Source organism: Hippichthys cyanospilos, chromosome 17 (assembly GCF_059441005.1).
Source record: "Hippichthys cyanospilos isolate Australia breed blue-spotted pipefish chromosome 17, RoL_Hcya_1.0, whole genome shotgun sequence".
Taxonomy (NCBI): Eukaryota; Metazoa; Chordata; class Actinopteri; order Syngnathiformes; family Syngnathidae; genus Hippichthys; species Hippichthys cyanospilos.
The window spans coordinates 2,212,483-2,227,500 of record NC_142385.1 but is presented as its reverse complement, the minus strand read 5'-3'; the positions used below and the strand labels follow the sequence as shown (position 1 = coordinate 2,227,500).

Here is a 15,018-nt window from a genome sequence, read left to right as displayed (position 1 = left end):
TCCACAGTCGACAACTGTCGTAAGAGATGGTTGACTGTCCAAAGTTCGTTCTGCACAGAGGTATTTTGCAGTTTGGGGTTTCAATTCTGATCTTACTGTTTGGTCTCATCATATCTCCTGAGTGGTTCAGGTGCTATATTTTTTACTCATTTTTTATTAATCTTAGACAGCAAAATTCTCAAATTATTTATGAGCCTTTACTTTTAAAGTATGATTATAAAGGGAACAAATGGGTTTGATGGCAGTGAGAGTCAGTTTTTATATATATATATATATATATATATATATATATATATATATATATATATATATATATATATATATATATATATATATATATATATATATATATACAGTGGGCCCCCGTGTTACAAACTTAATCTGTTCAGCGGCTATGCTCGTAACTCGAACTGCTCGTATGACGGGCAATCCAAACCTATGTTAATTCGTGAATGCGTGCAACGCGTACAAAAACCTTAGGTAAAAACATCACGACTTTATACACATATTAAAAATGAGTAACATAACCTACTGTACAGTTAAATTTAATAACATAAATATACAAAGGAAAAATGACATTTTTGGGGCGACGTGACTTGAGCTGGGTGGAGGCGGAGGGGAGCAGAGACCAACCCGCAGAATTTATTGATTTATTTTCTTAAACGGGAACTTTTCTCAAAACTAGAACATATCACCGGCGATTTCCTTCTCTTTAATGCATAATAGAAGAAGCCTCTCAATTTTGTTGTCGATCGAGGTCCGTCCCCCGGCACGGCCATACTCACGAGCAAGGTTAACCATGCGTGCGCCTCCTTCATATTTTTTTTATTATCTCCTGCTTGGTTTCTATTTTCATCATCCTCTTACTTCTTCCTTTATCGCCACTAGCAATTTTAGAAGCCATGTCTAACAGATAAAGTTTGCAAAGTCTTCACAACATTCCTTCCTTCCGTTTTTCACTCATTTTCTCTCCTTCCTTCCGTCCCGACCAGCTGTGCCATCAAGCTAGATAAAGGCGTTCGGCCAATAGCATATCCGCATTTCTGTGATTGACGTGACGCCGGCCAATAGCATCTCCGTGAGTGAGACCGTGACTGACACCGTGACTGAGACAGTGACTGTGACATTGTAAGAGCAATAGCGTTCAACGTTGCCGTGACAAGCTTTAACTACTGAATTTGATGACGTGGCAAGGTGAAAATATATGAACAAATACAATGGCCGGTATGTCAGATTGCTCGTAAGGCGAATGGTCTGTGCGTATGTGGGGGACAAAAAACTCCGCGGCCCACGCTCGTAAGTCGAAATGTTCGTAAAAGAGGGTGTTCGTAAACCGGGCCGACTGTATATATATATATATATATATATATATATATATATATATATATATATATATATATATATATATATATATATATATAATATTGCATTTATTTGGAATAAATAATTAAAAAACTGATTGGTTTGGACAACTCGATTTTTAATTTCTACTCTTAAAACTGTAAGTATTGTCAGAGATCCTGTATTGAAATTAGTGTGTGTTTCCCTCTGTAACAAAAAGGTAAATGAAGTGGAAATACTTCTCCTTGGACTTATAACTGTTGTTGAACTCAAAGACTGGGGCGAGGCTTTGTCCCACCACAGCTTTTTATGTGGCCTGTGAAAGCAAACAATGTAACCTTTCTCCGCTCATATTTTTTTTTCGCGCGCTCGTAATTGTGGCACAAATATAACGCCATAGATCTCACCCCCAACCTGAAAAGAACACTATTTTCCGACTGAGAACCATGGCCTCAGATAGGGAGGTGCTGATCTTCATCCCTAATCACATTCGGCTGCGAATCACTCCAGTGAGAGTTGGAGGTTACAACTTGATAAAGCCAACAGAACTACATCATCCGCAAAAAGCAGAGATGCAATACCTAGACCACCAAACCGAACGCCCATAGTTGGTTGAGCTAAGTCAGTGTTTTTTTTTTTTTAATAGCCACGAATCAAGGCACAAGCGCGCTATTAAAGTTGCAGTTACGCATAAGGCCTGAAGATGTCGTCGTCTAACAAGAAACTTGTAAGATCTTGAATGCTCCTTTAACTGTCTAATTCTTACACAGTGTGGGCGCGCGCGCGCGCTCACACACACACACACACACACACACACACACACACACACACACACACACAAACACACATAGAGCTGTGCGCTGTCTTGGATTCTGTTTGGCTTAAAAAGCGACATAGAAAGCTACGATTCAAACACTAAACGGCGCAACTATGGTTGTGTCATCGGATTTGCGGCCACATGTTTTGGACACTCGGATAAGGAAAGGGGCAGAGATGTGAACTGATTACCACTTGGTGGCGTTTCTGCCATGGAGGGGGAGGATGCTCGTCCGACTCAATGGACCCAAACGTATTGTGAGGGTCTGCTGAGAACATCTGAGTCCCTTGCCGGAAGGGATTTAAGCTCCCAACTCCAGTAGAATTCCTCCCACATCCTAGGGGAGGCGGGGGACATTGAGCCCGAATGGACCAAAATACTAGTAAACTACTTGTATGATAATACTGCTTGTATTATCTCAGCCTCATGCAATATTGTTCTTCCAAAAATGTAACCATAGAATTGTTTCGTCAAGCTCTCAACTCAATTGAGAGAATTTTCTCGACAAGAGAAGGTAGAGGGGATCCTTCTGGCCCGTTTTAACATATACCAGTAGATACACTATGGATTCCTGGTACAAGTAGACCAGCGGTTCTCAAATCGGGGTACTAGTAACCCTGGGAGTACTTGAAGGAACTTCAATGGGTACTCGAAGTTTTAAATTAAACAAACAAAAAATCATTTAAAAAGAACTATTGAATTAATTGTTTCAGGAAATATAAGTTCATAAAACACACTGAATATTCAGTGGTTTATTCAATTTCATTTTTGTAAAAAGCCAGATTCTGCCACATACTAGAATGGTTGGAGCCAACTTGTCATGTGCCACCTCGTTACCTGTCAAGTTAATGATTTTTTTGTGAACACATCTCTACTATGATCTCAAAAGAGGACAATTTTAGTTGAGTATTTTTATGTGGACAAATATTTATTTAGAAATATTTTTGAGGACAGGTCTGACACTTTATGTTGATTATTTTTTGGGGGACAATTTTTTTTTTTTATAATTAAGTTAATGATTTATTTTTGTGAAAGATCTCTACTGCAACCCCAAAACAGGACACTTTATGTTGAATATTTTTCTGTTGACAAATATTTATTTATAATTATTATTTTTTTAAAAACAGGTCTGACACTATATGGATGATATATTGATTTTTTTGTGAAAAAAATATGTATTAATAATTAAGTTATTTCTTTGTGACGGCAGATTTCTTTTACGATCCAAAAGAGGATACTTGAGGTTGATTATTTTTTGAGGACCAATACAAATGAAGTTTGAAAGGGTCTAAAGTTGAATAAATATGACACTGATGGCATGCTTTAAAGGGACACTGTGTAAAAATTAGACCGTTTTTCATTAAAAAAGAATGAATGAAATGATTATTATAATAATGATTACTGTATTTTCCGCACTATAAGGCGCACTGGATTATAAGACGCACCCTCAATTAATGACGTATTTTAAAACCTTTTCCATATATAAGGCGCACCGGATTATAAGGCACGCTCTCAATTAATGACATATTTTAAAACTTTTTCAATCACAATATAGTAATACTCAAAGTAATAACAATAATAACTCAAATAACGCTAAACTCTCAATAACATAATAACTCAATGTCAATATGACCAATCTTGTTCAACTGTAAACACACAAAAGAAACAGGCAAAGCTTACTTTATCAGTTCATTCCTCATTTACCAATCCCAATCTCAATATTGATCCATATATAAGGCGCACCATCAGCTTTTTAAAAAAAATTAAGGGTTTTAGGTGCACCTTATAGTGCGGAAAATACGGTACTTAAAAAAATTGCAAATAAATGTGTTTTTAACAACCAACAGTATGTTTTAAATATGTAGGTCTAGTTATCATTAAATTACATTACATGAGGTATGGCACTTCTACAGAGGCTGCCATGTTTGTTATAGCTATGGACAATGGTAAATGCAGCACCTCCTGTGGTCCATAATGAAAAACTGTCTAAATCTTACGGAGTGTCCTTTTAAGTGTTTTTATTTATTTATTTTTAACCCAAAAATGCTTTGCACTGGTTAGGGCATACTTGACCCAAAAGATATTTCACTTGGGGTACATCACCAAAAAAATGGTTGAGCATGACTGAAGTAGACGACAGGCACATGGTGTGCCTATCGATCTTGTCCATTGAGGATTTGAAAGACAAGTGTGTCAGAAGTCTGGATCTGTATGGCAGAGCAGATGCGTAAAATCAGACTTTTGGGAAAATAAAGAGAATACAGCCCATTCTTTGCAAACAGCAATTTAATAAAATACACATATACACACACACACACACACACACATATAATCAAATACAGAGGTAAAATTATACTATTATTTTAATTATTTATATTTCTACATCTATAGCTTCAAATTTTGATGGCGGTGTAATACTGAATATATACTGGTAATTACTTTTAGACCAGGCATGTCCAAAGTCCCTCCCGGGAGCCAAATGCGGCCCATGGTCAATTCCCATCCGGCCCGCAGCCACGTTTCACTTTAACCAAAACATATGCTTAAGATAGCGAAATGAAAATAAAAAGCAAATGTGAAACAGAACGGCTCGCTGAAATGTATTTAAATTAATTGCTGTTATATGTAAAGAACGCCCGCCTAGGTTGGCCCTCCTACATTTTTAACACACCAAATCTGGCCCCCTTTGCAAAAAGTTTGGACACCCCTACTTTAGACTTTCAACAATACAGCATAGTTCGCACATTTCTATAATAAAAATGTTGGAAATTTTTAATAACACTGACATCCCTCAACATACTACACAGCCTGGTTCAACACCAACAGTAAGTATTTTAAGGGACATAGGTTAATTCAGGTCCTTACAAAGTCCTTACAAAATAAATTACAACAAACAAAATAATTATTTGACAATTCTGACACTTTTTTTTTTTTTTTTACAAAATTACAAGCAGTAAGTTTTTCCCCCCACTCATTTAAGCAAAGAATTAAGTCAATAATTTAATTATTTTGATGTTATGGAACAGCAGTAATGTCCCAGGGTCAATTTGACTCAGCCTGGGTGTGTTCAACTATCCAAAAAATAAAAAAAAGAAAAAAAAGAAAAAAAACACACACACAAAACACACACACGGTTTATATTTCAATAGTTTAACTTTTATACTGAATAGATTTTAATTGTAACTACTATACAAACTACCGCAAGTGTTTAAATAAGGGCCAAATACCTACAGTATATTCTTCCCTCTACTTGTACATACATAGTAAATTAAAAAGGACCAAATTCAAATTTGAGCTCTCGAACCATTCCTTTTTTTTTCAAGAGAGCAGGAGAGCTAAGCCAAGACGGTGGGAAGCATGGTTAAGGTGGTGTGGCATGATTCACACTGGTGTTTTACGCAGGTGACGACACATGCATCAATTATTCTAGCTACTGGGCAGCCAATCATATCAGGTAACGTGGGGGTGGTATACCAAACTAAAAACCATAAGCACAAACCCAAGACACAAACAAAACCGTTGACTTTTTGTACAGTTCCAGTACAAAGCCGGTAGCGGCTTATCATCATTAAGGTCTCAGGCATTAAATTGAGGTTCCAATATGCATCTCAATACAACTTCTGACCGATTATCGTGCTGTTTTAAAAGCAATTTAAGATTATTGTGGTTTCACTGAGATATGAATGCAGTTAGATCTTATTTGCTTGAGCAGCCCCGGCCAGACATTTTGCTGACTTGGAATGGTTATTGTGACAATTAGTGATCTTGACATGTATGAAGAGTGAGGAGGGTGAAAGGCTGGAGCCATCCTGCTTGAGCAGTCTGACATGGCGATAACCTGCAAAAGCCAAAGTATTGCATGTTAGGGGGGTATAAAAAAAAACTCTTGTCTAATATGGAATGTCAACTTAGTAAAAAAACAACATGTAACGTGAAAAAGGTTCATTTCACACTGCTTTATAAATTAACTATTAACTATTATTAATATAACTATTTTTAACAGAGTGATTAGCATACAAATTGATCAATCTAGGTGGACTATTTTTGGTTTTTGAAGAAATATCACCTTTAATCTCATAGGCATTTTTTGCTAAATCACCAACGAAGATCGTCACTCAGTGACAACTGCCAAGTGAATAACAATTTTGAATGACCAGTCATTCACTTGCTCGTGGCCACTACTTGGGGTGACTAAGACTAGGTTCACACTGCAGAGCTTAATGCTCAATTCCAATTTTTTTGTGAAATCCTATTTTTCTTTTTTATCTTTTTTCTTTTTTTGAGGTTGTTCACGTTTCCAAATAAATGCGACCTGTATGTGACTTGCGTTTGAATGCTCAACAGCCCAAAATTATCCCGCATGCGCATTGAGGACATTGTGATGTCACAGACAGCGATCGTGCTTAACGAGTTTAGGGAAGTATCTGGCGATGTTGAAATGGCTGTCATAGCAGAGCCCCAATATTTTTTTTATATTTTAATGAAAGCTAGCTTTTTTTTTTTTACATGCCATTATGTGCAGTGCCAGCAATGTCTCTCTCGCTTGCGCCGAGAAAGCGGCACACTTGCTTGCTCTGAGCTAGCGAACGAGCGCTCACTGAGTAAGCACGAGATAAAGAAAGAGAAGAAAGAGACAGAGAGACAAATACACCTGCCTCTCCTTTTATTGAGTTGTCTTTGCCTCCTCCTATTGATGCTTTTATTTTTTTTAACAACCTCTTTGCGTCCTTTTGAACGCAGAATTGTTGAAAATTCTTTGTTGTTGGGATGTGGGAGTCGGATGAAAGCGACCTGACCATTCAGACTGAAATCGCATGTCAAAAGAGCATATATGTGTGTGTGTGTATATATATATATATATATATAATATATATATATATTTACATCGCATTTGAAAAAAATCCGAACTGTGTCATTCACACTGCCATCAAAAGATCAGATACAGATTTTACGAACTATAAACCGCACCGCCATTTAAGCCGCAGCAGCAAAAATTGAGCGAAAAAAACAAAACCAAAATAGAACAAAACATTTTTTGTCACGGATACAGGTCGCATTTATTTGGAAAAGTGACCAAGCTCACAAAAAAATTGGATTTCACAACAACAACAACAAAAAATCTGAATCAAACATAAAGCCCTGAATTGTGAATGTAGCCTTTGATTGTCTGAGTAGTGCTGAATAATTTATCGTTTTGGGACCAAAATCACGATTTCAGTCAATGAAATTTTGTAAATGTCCAAATTGTGTTTTTCGAAAGGGCTCTTTTTCCCTAAGATCACCAATCAGTGGCATGCTTCTGTGGACTCGTCACAGTGACCAGTGCTGAAAAGGATAAAAAAAAAAAAAAAAAAAAAAAAAAGCTAAAATTTTCATCACCCTGTCACTCATATGCACAGAAGTAATTTCTATTGACGATGCTCCACATCGGGGCAGATTTATTTAAATTATATATGCAAGTAATCATATTCTCCCACTACTTTTGAACATGCAAATGTACTGAACAATGATACTTATTGATGATAATTTCTTGCTTTTGATTTTGCTCTTCTTTCTTTCATAATTGTGTTTGGCTAATCAATCAATTAAAAAATCTCAATTTTCACTGCATCTGAGCATTCAGGTTTTAAGATTGCTCTGCCATCCAGGCTGTACCTGTGCGGAGAGTTGTAAAAGGCAGGGTGTATTGTCCGAGGAAGTCGTTCCTTGAAGTGTAGTCATGATCTTCGACCAGAAACCGAACAAGAGCCAGGGCAGGAGTATGGATGGTAAAATTAAAGGTACAGTCCCACTGTGGGTTGAAACCTGAAACAAGGATACAAAAATGAAAGATGTAATTGCATCCATTTCCACACATTTATTTCACACATTTTAAATTTGCTTTTGGTCTGGGATATTGCCATACACACATTCAAACGCAAACAACAGTTAGAACCAACCATGCAGCTATCACGAATTTATGAAGCATCTTAAGGTTGTGTCTACATGCCCACCCTCCTCTAATTAAAAATAAGAGGTCTTCTTATAAATTTAAATTATAGTAGTTTGTTGGTCTTCTAAATGACATGGTAAATATGAAGATTATGGAGGTCTTTTAACATTAAAATGAAATGTTTTTAAAAGTTAGATGTCTCTACCCATCAAAACTCTGAAAACCTGTTTTTATTTTCCCTACATTAATAGTAATTAACTAATTAACACTGAGGTCATCCAGACCATGCAGCATCACACAAGGAATCATTTATTATTATTAAACATCTTTCTATACAACCAAAATATTTTAGATTCTTTAAAGTAGGCAGCTTTTTTTTGCCAAAATAATTTGTGGTTATTTTCAAATTTTAAAAATAAATACAATAAATGATTTCCATGGTTACTGTATCAAGTTGATGTTCGTTTGTTCTTTTGCATTGTGGTCTTCAGTAAATTGTTGTGTGACCATCCAAGCTCACTACTTTTTACGTGCATAGTAGGTCATTTTGAATGCACAACATTTAATCTCCCTGGATTAACAACAATCAACAACAACAACAAAATAAAAACTATAAAACACCACAAGAGGAAGTTCTATATGTATAAATCTGCATTGTAATTCAAATTTTAAGGGCAGCATTCAGTATCAAGATGAACTTGAATGTATATTTGCAATTTTCTTTTACTTGAAAATTTAATTTTGAAAACATCCATTCATCCATCCATTATACAAAGCTGCTTATCCTCGCGGGTCACAGGCTTGCTTGTGCCAATCCCTGCTGTCTTTGGGCACTAGGTGGGGGACACCCTCAACTCGTTGCAAGACAATTGCAGTTTTTGAAAACAGTATGAACTTAAAAAAAAAAACATTCTTTTTCAAGAAAAGGAGCATGACTCCATATATTAAAAAAAAGTTTACACAGCCGTCATTGATTCAATGTTGCTGCTGCTGTTGTTTTTAATTCAAATACTGTAGTTAAAAAATGGTAGTTTGTTTCCCCCAAGTGAACTATCTATTTTCTCTCTAGGGTGGACTGCCTGGATCCAAAATAAAACATAAAACATTTTAAAAAAAACGTATGTACAGCTGTCATTGTTTTGTTTTGTTGTTGTTTTTAAATTCAAATAGTTAAAAAATATTAGTTTGTTCCCCTCAAGTAGACTTTCTAATTTATATTGAGGGTGGACTGTCTGGCTCCAAAATAAAGTGCATTACAATAATCTATATGATTTGTAACAAAAGCATGGATTAGTTTCTGAGTGCTGTTGTGAAAGCAGAAACTGGGTTTAAAAACAGTGCCAATTTTATGGTCCAATTAAAAATCACTGTCTAATTTGAGCCCCAAATTTGAGACTGTTGGTATTCTGTCCTCCCAAGATGTTATAGTGGCTTTTATCAAGGTAGACAGACAGCGAACAGCAAAATGAGTGTGACTAATTTAATAGTTGAGTGGTTCTCACTCATTTGTGTTTTGTAAAACTGCAATGAAGAATAAACACCAAACATAAGTATACATATGCGAAAATCACATCTTTCCAAATGTATACAATTCTGCAAATATAATCGACCATACAACAACAAATGATATTCTCTTTAATATGAAAATGCTAATGAGCTAACACGAACAGCCTAACGAGCCAACACATACAAAGGAGGCACTGTACAGTAATCCCTCATTTATCACGGGGGTTACATTCCAAAAATAACACGCGCAAAGTGAAATCCGTGAAGTAGCCAACTTAATTTTTTTATGATTTTACAATGCAATACTAAACTATAGAATAAAACCAAAAATCTGTTTTAAAGCCCCAAATTTGTTTAAGACAATCATTTTAATATAGTAGTACAAAGTTGGAAACATTGTCACTCGCGTTTTTCACAGTCCCAGCTATGCCTCTTCGTCCTGAACCCGCACATTGTTATGAGTAGTTTTGGACCTCTTTCTTTTTCTGAGCAAGAAGATTTTTATAAACGGATATGCCCGGACATCAAATTAAAGTGAAGCCTCTTATATCATAACAATACACTTGAAATTTCAATTTATTATAAAGGGAATAGAAGTCAGATTTCCAAAACTGTGCATTTCTTCGTTGCTGTCTGTGTGTTTACATAGCGTGTGCATTTGCTCTCGGCACGCCTACGAGCCACGTTATCGGCTCACAGAGACCAAGCTGTCGATCAATGTGCTTACTAGCACGTTCACACATGGCATTTAGAGGAGAGACACATGAGAGACGAAAGCAAGCTTTTGGATCATCTTGCCTTTTGTAATAAATTGACAAGTGAAAAACCAATACAGTACAGCGTCAATATTTTATTTCGAGACAACAGTAAAGCCCCTGACCCATTTAGGATTCAGAGCACAATGCGCTGTAAAAAATATCTATCCACACTGTAAAAAAATCCGTGAAGCAGCGAACCCGTGATAGATGAACCGCGATACAGCGAGGGATTACTGTATAACATAAACTAACATTAACAAATATAAACTAATATTATTATCTCTAATGACACAAATGACCGACCATGGCCATATTAACGTAAATAATATTCCACTAAAGAAAACGACTCACAGACACTTGTGGGCCAGCTCTTGAAAGGACAGACAGCAACATGTGGCATTGACATAACTGCAGCAGCCAGAGGTGGCGCCATAAACAAAACTCAAGACATAAGTCTAACTGTTTTTCTAACAGTTTTTCTAACAGTTCCAGAACAGTTGGCATGGGGCACAAAACAACAGGGTGAGATTTACAATAACCACTGGAACCAAACATAACTGGTTTTCTTTTTGTTAAAGTTGACAAGTTTTGGTGCCATCCAGTCTTTGGTTTCCTTCAGGCAAGACATTGGCCAAATATCCAATGATACCAAGTACAATTGAGTTAAGACCTCTAGTACAGTGGCCCCCAACCTCCGGTCCGCGGACCGGTCCGTGGATCAACTGGTACTGGGCCTCGTGGGCTGCACCCGAAATAATGTTTTGGAGATGATTTAGTTTAATGGTACGTGCACACCGAACGGGAACGAGGCAAAAAAACGGAGTTTTGTATTGTAGTCAATGGAATTTGTGTGACTGGGCGCAAATGCACGTCGGGCGACAGGATAGACGCGAAAGGAGCGACGCGAATGGCTGCGCGGTCAAGAGAAGTGAAATTTCGCCTTTCACGTGAAGTCATTTTTTTTTTACTTTTTCCGCGTTTCGCGACAGCCAATCAACGGCTCACGCAGGGGGCAGGAATGAATAATGGCGGCCGCTTTGCGGTCACCGGGAGCGATCCAACACGGCCATCTGAGCTTTCAATACAAAACAGAGCCAAGCAAGAGCACTCACCTGGCTTGTAGAAAGGCGGAAGCGAGAACTTGGGACAACTGGTATGTACAGCACTTGCTTCAAACAGCTGTTGAACCGTAGTTACTGTGCTAAGCTAATGATAGCGCAGCATTGTCAGCACAATATTTAGCACGGTCTCGGCCACTTGATTGCGACATTGAAACTTTAATTTTTTGGCAGCCGAGTATTGCCGCAAAGAGTTAAAGGTGCTGCCGGTGAAAATATTGGCTCTGTCACATCCCAGAAAAGTGAAAGTTCTCAGCAATGCTCTTCTTTCCGGATCTACCGTAAAGTGCACAGCAAGCTCGCTCCACTCTTCAGTGTTCGATGTGGCCGTAGCATAACAGTTCATACGTTGGTGAAGGCGTTGACCGGTCTGCGGTGATCAAAAGGTTGGGGACCACTGCTCTGGTACACGAGTACTACAGTGAATGGAATGTCAGCAATTCTGATCATGTGTCATCATCATCTTTACCGTTATTTTGTATGTGATGGGTTTTCTTCTTGTCGTTATCAATTGGAACACCGTGTATTTCAACCCAAACCTGGGGATCCACAATGGCTGTAGGCTTGTTCCATTCTTGCTTAGGTAGCTGCTGTGCTGATATAACCTGAAATAACAACTAATAAATCAATACATTTATCGAAAATTGCAGTATATTTTTGACCCCTTCTGCCAATCCAACATCTATTGTAAATCTAAAATTGAGTACAACAGCAACTCCATGTTGTGATTATTTTGACTTTCATTGGTACTCACAATTTGTGTCAGTTTTCTTACCCTAACAGTGAAAAGAACAGGTGCATGGCCAAGACCTCCACCTACATTCTCTGGATTAAATGTGGTGTATGGTTGGCACATGAAAGGGGGCTTCAAAATATAGCCACACTGACCATTCTGCAAGAATTTGCCTCTATTTAGATCCATCTGTTCCCCTGGGGTTTGAAAATTTAGAGCCACTGGAAAAAAAACAACAACACATATTCATAACACATTTTTGAAATAAGCACTCAAATTTGGGTTTGGGTGTATGAACAATCCCCTCCAAAAGTACTGGAACAGTGAAGAACAGTGAAGATTCATTTATTTTTCTTGTTGGGTTTGGGTGTACGAACAGTCCCCTCCAAAACTACTGTAACAGTGAAGAAAAGTGAAGATTCCTTTATTTTTCCAGTCGACTGGAAATACTGTATTTGAGTGACATCAAAAGACAAATACGAGACAAAATTTCAATATTTCCGCTTTGATTTCTAGGTGTGTAAATCTGGATCTGATACACAACTCAGAGGAGAATATTATTTAAGGAAAACTACAATTTTGCGTGATCACAAATACTGGAATATGTGACTGACAGGTGTTTTGTTGCTCAGGCGTTTACTAATTTTAAGTATTATAAAGGTATTTCTAATAAACAGCAGTTGATCCTATCGTGCTCAGTTTCAGAGTTGGGCTTTTCCTGTGGAGACTGCATTTATAGTAAGAGGTGTAACAAACATGAAAGCCAGAGCATTGCCTATGGGGAAGAAAGAAGCAATTATGAAGCTGAGAGAAGCTGAAAAGTCAATCAGAGACATTGGACAAACACTGGCCATAGCTAGTACAGTGGGCCCCCGGTTTACGAACTCCCTGTTTTACGTATTTTTCATCTTACTATATGGACCGCGGCGTTTTTTTTGTCCCCCTCTAACGCACAAACCTTTCGTCTTACGAAAAATCCAACATGCCAGTCAGTGCGTCCGCACTATTTTTTTCACTTTGCTGCATCAACAAAAATAACTTTTCTCGCATGTCACGGAAACGCCGATATGCTATTGGCCGAACGCCTTCATCTAGCTTGATGGCACAGCTGGTCGGTGGGTTGTGAAGACTTTGCAAACTTTATCTGTTAGACATGGCTTCTAAAATTGCAAGTGGCGGTAAAGGAAGAAGTAAGAAGATGATGACAATAGAAACGAAGCAGGAGATAGTAAAAAATACAAAGGAGGCGCACGCATAGTTCACCTTGCTCTAGTGAGTATGGCCGTAACGGCTCGGCAATATGTACAATTCTCAATAACAAGGAAGCTATGATAGCAAGCAAGTCTTCTAATGGCAAGACCTTCCTTGTCAGGGGACGGACCTCGGTCGACAACAAAATGGAGAGGCTTCTTCTATTATGGATTAAAGAGACGGAAATCACCGGTGATATGTTCTCGTTTCAGAAAAGTTCTCGTTTAAGAAAAAAATAAAATAAATTCTGCGGGTTCGTCTCTGCTCCCCTTCGCTTCCACCCACCACCAGCTCAAGTCACGTCGCCCCAAAGGTAAATTTTTCCTTTGTATATTTATGTTATTAAATTTAAGTGTACAGTAGATTATGTTACTAATTTTTAATATGTGTATAAAGTCGTGATGTTTTTTTTAACTAAGGTTTTTGCACGCGTTTCATGCATGCACTAATTAACATAGGTTTGGATTGCCCGTCATACGAGCAGTTCGAGTTACGAGCCTAGCAGCTGAACGGATTAAGTTCGTAACACGGGGGCCCACTGTACTACCATTTGGAATTTCTGTAAGAAGAAAAAAAAAAGCCACTGGTGTAGTTAGTAACAGATGTTGAACACGTAGACCAAGAAGAACAAGTTAATGTTCTTGTGCAGTTAATGACAGAAACATTGTGAGAGCTGCAAAGAAAGACCCCAAAACAACCGACAGAGAGCAGGTGTAAAGGTATCAGTCTCTACTGTATGGTGAAGACTTCATGAACACAAGTACAGAGTCTACACTCGAAGATGCAAGCCACTGATCAGCAAGAAAAATAGAAAGACCAGAAGGCTTTTGCCTTACTTACACAAATGAGCCTCAAACATTCTGGGACTAAGTTTTATGGACTGACAATACAGATGAATCTTTACCAAAGTAGTGGAAAGGTTAAAGTTTGGAGAAAAGAAAGATCTGATCACGATTCCAAACATACAATCTCATCTGTACAACATGGTAGGGGCAATGCCATGGCTAAGGCTTGCATGGCTTCTTCTGGGATGATGTAACAACTGATGGAAGTTGCAAAATGAAATCCGACGTCTACAGAAACATTTTGGCTGCTCATTTAAAGAAAAATGCAAACCAAACTGATTTGGGAGAGCCTTCATCGTGCAGCAAGATAATGAACCAAAACACACTTTAAAAACAACAAAGGAGTTCATCAGGGGTGAGAAGTGGAAGGTTTTAGACTGGCCAAGTCAATCTCCACAGTTTAACCCTATAGAGCATGCATTTCAACTGATAAAGACGAGACTGAAGGGAACAGACATCCAAAGGAAACAACATGAAAAGAGGCTGTTATGAAAACCTGAAAAAGCATTTTAAAAGAAGAATACAAAAGTTTGCTGATGTCAATGGGTCATAGACTTGATGCCGTTATTACAAGCAAGGGATTTGCATCAAAGTAAAATATCTTATACTTGCTTTACTTTGATCTGTTCCAATACTTTCGATCACTGAAAATGTGATGATTCTTTACAAAAAAGTTTTCTTCTAAGTTGTGTTTTAGATCCAGATGTAAATACCTCG

The 15,018-nt window shown here is 37.7% G+C and overlaps 1 protein-coding gene across 2 annotated transcripts in view; it reads right to left on the bottom strand.

The window, feature by feature from the left end:
- Positions 1 to 4,426: 4,426 nt before the first annotated feature.
- Positions 4,427 to 15,018, bottom strand: part of LOC148409215 (1-phosphatidylinositol 4,5-bisphosphate phosphodiesterase delta-3-A-like) — a 35,482-nt gene continuing 24,890 nt past the window's right edge. For both annotated transcript variants that reach the window (XM_088438649.1, XM_088438650.1), the window contains 4 exons: positions 12,248 to 12,426; positions 11,942 to 12,077; positions 7,814 to 7,963; positions 4,427 to 5,996 (listed from right to left, as the gene is read on the bottom strand). In XM_088438649.1, coding sequence (XP_088294775.1) covers positions 5,848 to 5,996; positions 7,814 to 7,963; positions 11,942 to 12,077; positions 12,248 to 12,426 — 614 coding nt within the window. In that variant the 3' untranslated portion in view covers positions 4,427 to 5,847. The remainder of the gene's footprint in view (positions 5,997 to 7,813; positions 7,964 to 11,941; positions 12,078 to 12,247; positions 12,427 to 15,018) is intronic.